Source organism: Myotis davidii, unplaced genomic scaffold (genome assembly GCF_000327345.1).
Source record: "Myotis davidii unplaced genomic scaffold, ASM32734v1 scaffold6060, whole genome shotgun sequence".
Taxonomy (NCBI): domain Eukaryota; kingdom Metazoa; phylum Chordata; class Mammalia; order Chiroptera; family Vespertilionidae; genus Myotis; species Myotis davidii.
Genome location: NW_006291815.1, coordinates 11,831 through 21,695, shown reverse-complemented (window position 1 = coordinate 21,695; position 9,865 = coordinate 11,831). Strand labels below are relative to the sequence as shown.

General features: G+C 36.5%; 1 protein-coding gene across 1 annotated transcript in view; it reads left to right on the top strand.

Annotated features, from left to right (window-relative positions):
• Positions 1–9,865, top strand: part of LOC102773638 (centromere protein I) — a gene marked incomplete at its 5' end in the record, with an annotated part of 35,824 nt that overhangs the window by 21,075 nt on the left and 4,884 nt on the right. Inside the window, 4 exons of the mRNA XM_006765208.2 lie at positions 3,000–3,135; positions 4,013–4,137; positions 5,345–5,393; positions 5,529–5,747. Coding sequence (XP_006765271.2) covers positions 3,000–3,135; positions 4,013–4,137; positions 5,345–5,393; positions 5,529–5,747 — 529 coding nt within the window. The remainder of the gene's footprint in view (positions 1–2,999; positions 3,136–4,012; positions 4,138–5,344; positions 5,394–5,528; positions 5,748–9,865) is intronic.

Sequence of the window (9,865 nt, the reverse complement as noted above, 5' to 3'; positions counted from 1 at the left end):
TTGTATGGTGCTCAGGAAGTTGCTGTTGCTTGGATCTGGTGCGTTGATTTAAGGGCACAAAATACAACACAACAAGGCACCACGTACCAGGCACTTTCCAGGGGAGTTCTGCCCTTCCCGGCTGCAAACCGTCTCACCAGCTGAGCCCTTTCGCCAATTCGGGGTGGGTGTTATTAGTTTCAGCTGCTCACTCCATTTGCTCCGGGACACGACCTGGGACGCGTCTGCCTATATCGCCGCCGTCTTCTTTCTCCACGGGAAATTGTTTTTAATTCTTCATATTTATTACTGCAATGCTTCCATATATCATGTATCACTTTTGGAAGGAAATAGAGCATTTGTGGGTAGTAAAGCTGTGCTTCTCAAAGTGTGGTTCCTGGACCAGCACCATCAGCATCACTTGGCAACTTGTTAGAGATTCAAATTCTCAGGCTCTACCCTAGACCTGCTAAAAAAAACCCTGGAGGGAGGATCCAGTCAGTAGCCTGTGTGTTTAACAAATGCTCCTGGCAATTTTGGTGCAAGCTAAAGTTTGAGAACCACTATCATTAAGAAATTTCATTTAAATGCTTAACCTTTTTGAACACCTCAATTCTATTAAAAATAGTATGTTTGCATCTATAATCTTTGGCCAACTTGCAGGGTAAGTTTTAGGCATCCTCATCTCGGTACTTTACAATTTCTATATTTTCTTTCCCCAATACTAGGATCCTTTTTAAATTAGTGTCGTACATTTTGGGAAGGCATTTAAAAAGGAGCTCTGCTTTCTAAAATTCTTAAAACAAGTAAGTGGACATAAATGTAGATTATGCCCAGCTGGCGTGGCTCAGTGATTGAGTGTCAACCTATAAACCAGGAGATCACTGGTTTGATTTCCAGTCAGGGCACTTGCTAGGTTGTGGTCTTGATCCCTAGAAGGGGGCGTGCAGGAGGCAGCCGATCAATGATTCTCATTGATGTTTCTTTTTCTCTATACCTCTCCTTTCCTCTTTGAAATCAATAAAAATATATATTTAAAAAAATGTAGATACCTTTGCTAGTTGTAATACTACTTGTCATTATATAATATAGCTCTTAAAAGTTTTCAGTAATTCCTGCTATTTGGGGGGTATGGGTATAATGCCATGTCTCCATCATATGACCATAATGCCATATGACTATCAAAAAGGGAGTAAATTGTAGTTGTGAATCACGAGGAACAAAAGGTAGGAAAACATTCTCAGCAATGTTCTCCAGGGGGGGCATTGTTGGTTGGCACAGTGACTGGAAAGAGGGTGTTCCCATCATTAGTACATAGGAGCCAGGGATATTAAGCTGCAGTGGGGAGTAGGATATAGTCCCTAACATCAAATTGTTTCATCTGAAATGCCAGCAGTGTCCTGTGGAGATACACTTTGAAGGATGCTTTTCTAAGCAATCTCCATTGTTCAAATTTATTTCACCTGCATTTACCAAGTGCTGCCAAAAATCATAGTTAAAATAGTTTTCCAAATGGCTGACTGACTATATGGATGCCCGTTTATTTGTTGTTTCCCCCCCGCCCCAATCACAGTTTATCCTCTCTATGTCCTCTTCCACCTCCATCCTTTCCCTCCTTCCCCTTCCCTGGAAATCACCACACTGTTGCCCATGTCCATGAATTCTCTGTTTTTCCTTTTTTGCTCAAACCCTGCACCCCACCCCACCAATACCACCCTCCCCACCAGACCTGTCTGCCTGCTCTTTATATATGAGTCTGTCTTTATTTTGCTCAGTAGTTCAGTTTGTTCATTAAATTCCACATATGAGTGAAATCATGTGGCACTTGTCTTTCTCTGACTGGCTTATTTCACTTAACATAATGTTTTCCAGGTCCATTTACACTGTCACAAAGGGTAAAATTTTCTTCCTTTTTCTGACAGAGTAATATTTCATTATGTAAATGTAACATAACTATTTTTATCCACTCATCTACTGATGGACACTTGAATTCCCGCTTATTTGGGTGGTCTCCTAATCTTTCCTTGCTTTCTCTGGCAATGAACTATCATGATGGTGGGAAATGGTAGAGTCATTATCATCTCTCAAGTTCAAAGACTATATACTATTCCTTTTTCCATGTGTATAACCATTGTTGGCTACCTGGATCAGAGGGTAAAGCTATAAAATCACATTCCTAGATTTTTTTCTAATCTGCTCAACAGTAGATTGAAGGACAGAGGTAAGTAGATGGATGAATTAAACCAATTATACCCATGATTTAAAGAGATACAGTTCAATGATTTGGGAAGAATGTAAAATATGCAAAAATGTTTTTTTACTAAAAGAATGAAAAAAATGCCAAAAATTTTACTAATTCTGTTTTAGGAATGAATTAGATTCCAGTTAAAGTGAAATATTTTTTAATATATTTTATTGATTTTTTTACAGAGAGGAAGGGAGAGGAATAGAGAGTTAGAAACATTGATGGGAGAGAAACATTGATCAGCTGCCTCCTGTACACCTCCTAATGGGAATGTGCCCACAACCAAGGTACATGCCCTTGACTGGAATTGAACCTGGGACCTTTCAGTCTGCAGGCTGAGGCTCTATCCACTGAGCCAAACCAGTTAGGGCTAAAGTGAAATATTTTTAACAGCATTTTAGCTCAGGAATTCAGACAAAACTGGGTTTTGATTTGTGTGCTTTGAAACTAATTTGCTGACTGCTGTGATCCCTGGACAATAGATATTAACTACTTTGGTTATTATCTAAAGTCTGTTTGGAGCTTAATCCTTTATTTCTCTGATATTTACTAGTAGAGTGATTGCTGAGGCTATTATATGAATTTATCTTAATGGTTTCCTAGAGTGCTGTGTAGTTTTATGGTTAATCACTGTGGTTTTAAAAAAGTGAATTATACATTAGAACACAGATCATTTTCTGAAATACCTAACAACTTTTGCTATATTCAGCTTTAGCTTGGAAATTGTGAGGAATTTTGCTAATATGTATCTGATTGTCATGTTTTCTTATTGCAGAGAGACAACTTTCAGTGGATCCATGCAGTCTGTGTTTGAACTAATTCACTATGTAGGGTGGCTGTCCACTAATGCATTGCGCTTGGAAAGCAACAGTACTTTCTTGCTGCACTTTGTTTTGGATTTCTATGAGAAGGTGGTCACATCCTATTTACCCTATTTAGATTTTTGTGATGGCTTTCTGCTTTAATCACCTGTTATTTCAATTTTATTTATAATCATTAAGTTGGACTATGACCTTGTTAGCATAGTTAAATAAGCTATATATTATAAAGTTAATGATTATATTCTCACATGAATAAGTGACTTTCATAAAACAAAATGGAAAAACAAATGCTTTTTTTTGAAAATTCCAGGTACCACTTTATTAGACATTCTCCTGAATAATGCTGGCCTTAGACAGAAGTCTGTCTCTAGCATCACTTTTTGCTCATCCTTTATACGTCCCAACCCTTGGCAAAAAATTGAAAGTACCTTCTTTTTTCTTCAGCTCTTTGCTCCCATCTTTCAACAGCTTTATTTCTCCCAGCACCTATGATTCTGGTGCTCTTGTATTGTTTATGTCACCTGGACAGAACTATTATTCAGGAAGTAGTCACTATTTGTTTTCCTGGCTTCTTCCCTTCCCCAACACCTAGCTGTCTTGTATTAAATTTGCTTAGAAGCATATTCCTTTGTTTTCTAGGTTGACAGCTAGCTAATATATGGATAAGTCAGTATTCATGGAACTTAAGGAGAAAGAAATGCTTCCTTTCTCACCAACTCTGAGATCTATCCCTAGAAAAAGAGAAAGATTTTAATGATCTTCTGAATATAATCCTCTATGATAATGGTCAGTGTTTGGTGAGGTACATTTTTAAGCAGGCTTGAGGCTACCTATTCTATTGATGGATCAGGAACACCCAAACTTGATGGTATATTTTTGCTTATTCTCTACTGATGATTCTTTGGATGAACTTGGTTGAGGGTTCTGGGGGATAATCTATATACTGATGTTATATTCTCTCCAAAAGGTGTGTGACATATATATAAATTATAACCTTCCATTAGTGGTGTTGTTTCCTCCTGGGATCTTCTATCTTGCACTCCTCAGTCTGGATTCCAGCATCCTAAACCAGCTCTGTTACATTATGCACAGGTACAAGGCCTTTTTACTGTTTTATGAATTAGTAAATTATAATTTTATCTTCATTTTTCAATTATACAATAATATTAATATACTATATAATAAATTTATATATAATTTGTAAAATATGAAAACAATAAAATTATTATCCATTTTATGCTAGGGCCCATGAAATAGGAAACATGGCTTTCTTTTGGAAATGACCTTGTGGTATGAGGCTATTTTAATTGTGTGTTTTATTTAAATGTTACTGGGGGGGTATAGATTTTTAACATTTATAGTAACATATTTTATGCAATGGTACTGCTGCACTCAGCATTGTTAATTCTTATTGCTGTGGCTTAGAGAAAAAGTAGTTATTTGCTGACAACTGGTTTAGGTCTACATAGTTTCTCTGGTGAAAAGAACATTTTTCTGGGAGGTTAGGGGATCTGTTGCCAGTTATATGAAACTGTAAATATTATTTCTGATCCCCTCTAATTCTTTCACTTATGGACTGAAATTTCTCTTTTTAGTCCTTAAGTGTAGACTCTTGGTATAACTTGCAGGACTATGCCAAGGTTAAAATGTTTAGATAATAGTTCTCAGGGTCAAAGGAAAAGATTACATTTTAAGTGTAACCTTTATCTATCTGCACCTTTTTTCCACATTAATAAAATAGGTTCTGTATTAGTAACTGGCTGCTTTTGAGTCTCTATTAATTTTTAATAGTGAAACATTAAAAGCATTTTCTTTATTTTTTCCTTTTTATTGAAGTATTATTTACATACAGTCAAAATGCATATCTTAAATCTACAACTCAATATATGAGCCTCTGATTTTTATTCCTTGAGGAGAATGTACCATAAAGGATTTAAAACCTTTACTTAGATAGCTGGATATTTGTGTATGTGCACATCTGCATATCTAAAATGTATACTTTTGCCCCACTGTTGTGGCACAGTGATTGAGCTTCGATCTACAAACCATGAGGTTCAATTCCTGGTCAGGGCACATGCCCAGGTTGTGGGCTCGATCCCCCAGTGCAGGGTGTGCTGCTCAGGCAGCCAATCGATGATTCTCTCTCATAATTGGTGTCTCTCTCTCTCTCCCACTCTCTTCCTCTCTGAAATTAATAAAAATATATATTAAAAAAGGTTTTTTTAAATGTACAGTTGTATGTTTACATTTCAAAGGCATTTAATGTTAAGCATTTCATTCCATTTGTTCATCCTTTTAGATACCGAAATAATTTGACAGCTGCAAAGAAAAATGAGTTGATACTAAAGGTATGGATGATAAACCTCTGTTAAGTCACCATTGTTTAAAAATTGAGTGTAGATATACTGGTATATGATCTGCTGGGAATAAGAAGGGAAGGGAGAATAGGTGATGGTGACACTTTTTTTTTTCTTTCCCAATAGAAAAAATCAGAGTTCATATTCAGCAGCAAGACCTATCAAGAATATAATCACTATTTGACAGCCATGGTTGGTTGCCTGTGGACATCCAAACCCTTCCAGAAAGAATCGTATTTTGATCCCGAAGTCTTTAAAATGATTGGAGTAGCAAAGTATAAAACCAGTTTAAATTTAGTCCATCACCCTGCTCTATTGAGTTATGCTATTTCCTTTTTGCTAAAGGTAAGGATAGTTAAAACATTTTTAGATTTTATAGAGAATACTATGATGGCAAAAATAGAAAATGCCATGAATTTATTGTGTCTGAATTGCAAAACATGTTTAATCATTTTTTTTTTGAGTACCAGCTACATTTTGGATATTGTGCTAAGCTCTGTAGATCAATTTGTTATACTATTGCCATCTTAACGATGTTATATCTTCCAATCTATGAACATATTATGTCTTTCCATTTATTTAGGTCCTCTTTAGTTTTTTTATAGTTTTCAATTTATGTTTTACTTTTGGATTCCTAAGTATTTTATTTTTGATGTTATTATAAATGAAATTGTTTTTATTAATTTCATTTTCAATTGCTTATTGCTGCTATATACAAATGCAATTAATTGACTTGTGAATATTGATCTTATATCCTGGAACTTTGTTGAACTTATTTATTAGTCTTTATAGCTTTTCGTTGGATTCTTCAGGGTTTCCTGCAAACAGATGATTTTATTTTTCCTCCTTTAAAATCTGGATGCCTTTTTTTTCTTGCCTAATTGCATTCCCTACAGCCTCGGGTACAATGAATGTTGAAGAAAAGGGACAAGAATGGACAGGTTTATTTTTTTTCTTGATCATGGGGAAAACAGATTTTTGCCAGTATGATGTTAGGGGTTTCCATGGATGCCTTCATGAGGTTACCCTTCCAGTTTTTGTTGAATGTTTTTTTTATCGTGAAAGGGGTGTTAGATTTTGTGAAAGGCTTTTTCTACTTCAACAAACATGATTATGTGGGTTTTGCCTTTTATTCTGTTGACATGGTATATTCCATTAATTGATGTTCAGATGTTTAACCAACGCTACATTCCTGGGATAAATCTCACGTGGTTATGGAGAACGATCCCTTTACATGTTGCCAGATTTGGTTTCCCAGTACTTTGTGGAGGATCAGGGATATTGATTTTTCCTTGTGATGTCTTTGGACACTTTATGAAGAAACAACCACTCTCAGTTTCTTGACTATCCTTCTAGAATCATACTATACATTTCTTTGTAAATTATATTTTTCAACATTATACTATACTTTTCTGCTTCTTGATTTTTTTATTTAATATCTTGGTTTTTGTTTCATAATTTGTACATAAAGGGCTTCCTCATTCTTTGTGATGTCTCTGTAGTATTTCATTGTATGTATCTAACATACAAAGGAAGAGAGAGAAACAACTTATAAGTTAAATATATAACTTATAAGTTGAGCATTTAAGTTGTTTCTTAACCTTGTTATTAAATTATACTTTAGTGAATGTTCTTAAACTATATGCATCATTTCAAACATATGTAGTTGTGTCTGTTGGATAAAATTGCTCCAAGTGGAATTGCTCTTAAAAGGGTATATCTTTTGTCCTGGCCAGTGTGGCTCAGTTGGTTGGAGAGTCATCCTGTATACTGAATGGTTGTGGGTTCAATCCCTAGTTGGGGCATGTACAGAAGGCAAACAGTCGATGTTCTCTATTCTCTTTCACATCACTGTTTTTTCCTTTCTCTCTCTCTCTCTCTCTCTCTCTCTCTCTCTCTCTCTTTCTCTCTCTCTCTCTCCCCCTCTCCCCCCATCCCTTCCCCCCACCTTCCTCTCTTAGATGGGGAGGCTCAGTGGTTGAGCATCAACCTATGAACCAAGAGGTCACCAGTTCAATTCCCAGTCAGGGCACGTGTCCGAGTTGTGGGTTCAATCCCCCTAGGTGGCATGCAGGAAGCAGCTGATCGATGTTTCTATCTCTCTAGCCCTCTCCATCCCCTTCTCTGTAAAATAAATAAAAACATATTTTAAAAAATAAGAATGTCCTTGGGTGAGGATTTTTTAAAGGGTTTATCTTTTTAATTTTATTAGGTATTGTCAAATTGCTTTCAGTAGAAGTTATACCAATGTACATTATTGCTAACAATGAATGGGTGTCAATTTCTCCATACCCCTTCAACACAGTTGCATCCAATTCTTATTTGGAAAAGCATGTAATGAATCATAGATAGAGCAGAATTGCTTTTTATAAGTCAATTCTTTTTTTTTCTTTTCGAGTGTGTGTGTGTCTTATAAGACTCAGTCTTTAAAGTAGTAAATATTATCAAGTTGGACATAGATAAGCAAAGTTGTTTTGGGTGATTAGGAATTGATATATTCCTTTAAATCAGAAAATGGTTTTTAAAATGTTTAAGGTAGGTTGGGTCTGAAAGGAGAAATTCTAGTGGCACAGAGCACATGTAGCAGAAGGTGAAACTCCCGTTTTTGTAATTGATGATGTTTCTCTATGGTTCTGAAAATAACGAGGCTTTAATGCCAATCTTTCTTTTAAAAGAGTGCTTTTTGAGCTCTGATTATCACCAGCTAATGGCTCACTAAGTATCTTACTTTTGAGGTGGAAAAAATAATCTCTGGTACCATGTTAGTATAATTGAATTCTGACAGTTTTACTGAATCATCACATTGTAAATATTTCAAATTAGCTAAATTTTTATAAGTAATTCAGTGAATTTAATTTAACCAATCAGTTCTCAGTATCAAAGAGCACAGCTCACTTTTTTTCTTAAATGAGATTCTATTTTTTTAATGTTTGTATTGATTTTTTAATGGTTTTTATTGATTTTAGAGAAGAAGGAAGAGCGAGAAACATCGATCAGCTGCCTTCTGCACGCCCCATACTGAGTATTGAGCCTGCAACCCCAGCATGTGCCCTGACAGGGAATCGAACCACTGACCTCTTGGTTCATGAGTTGGCTCAACCATTGAGCCACACTAGCTGGGCTGCAGCTCAATTTTTGAGTTGAAATATATTTTGAATATTTTTAGAGCCTACATTTTGGGAAATTCTGAAGTTCTAGGCTTTCTAATCATAAATTACCTTTGAATTAATAGCTATTTGTTTCTTTGTTTATTCATTTAATATTTATTTATTTATTTATTTATTGTCCACTGTGCTTCTGGCACTAGGGATTCAGTAATTAAGAAGACAGATACTGCCTGGCTGGCATAGCTCAGTGGTTGAGCATCGACCTATGAACTAAGTGGTCGCAGTTCGGTTTCCGGTCAGGGCACATGCCCTGATTGTGGGCTTAATCACTCAGTGTGGGGTGTGCAGGTGGCAACTGGTTGATAATTCTCTTTCATCATTGATGTTTCTATCTCTCTCTCCCTCTCCCTTCCTCTCTGAAATCAATAAAATGTTTTTTTTAAGGAAGATAGATACCATCTCTGCCGCAATGGAGTTTATATGCTAATAAGAAGAAACAATAAGCAAGTAATGTAATAAGTAGACATAATTTTTTTAAATTTTGAGAAAGACTTTGTAGGACATAGGCAGGGTGGGGTGATAGAGTGACTTGAATGTTGTCAGGGATGGGTGTTCAAGAAGGCCTTTTTGAGGAGGTGACATTTGATCTGAGATTTCTTCTGAAAGATGAGAATAAGCCAGTATGTGAATATCTGGATGAAGAGCATTCCAGGTAGTGGGAACAGTAAAATAGCTCCAGGGTTTCAAGGAAAAAAGGAAGGCCAGTTTGATTTAGAGTTTAAGGAACAAGAGGGAGAATGGAATGAAATAAGGTTGGAGAAATCCAGGGACTGTTTATCTTACAGGTCTGTTAAGAGTGTATGTTAGCAGTTGAAAGATTTCTAAATAGGGTTGTAGTATGGTCTGAGTTGATCTTTAATAGAGATCACTTTGGCTTTTTCATGGAGGATAGAGTTATAAAAGGAGGCCCGAGTGTAGTGGAGGCACCAACTGGGAGGCTATTGGAGTCTAGACAAGAGATACTAATAGTGATAGTGGAATGAAGAGAAGCAGACTGATTTGAGATATATTGCAGAGGTAGAATAGACAGCATTTGATAACTTCATAGAAGTGGGAGTGAGGGGGGGGAAAGGACTTTTGAGTTTTTTGAATTGAGCATCTGGGTTGATGGTGGCTCCATCTATACTAATAAAAGGATAATATGATAATTAGACTGGGAGACTTTCCGGACATTCTGGACAAAGCCATCGTTGGCGGGGCCAAGGCAGAGGCGGTTAGGGGTGATCAGGTCAGCAAGGGAGGGCAGTTGGGGACGATCAGGCCAGCAAAGGGGGGGGCAGTTGGGGTGAACAGGCT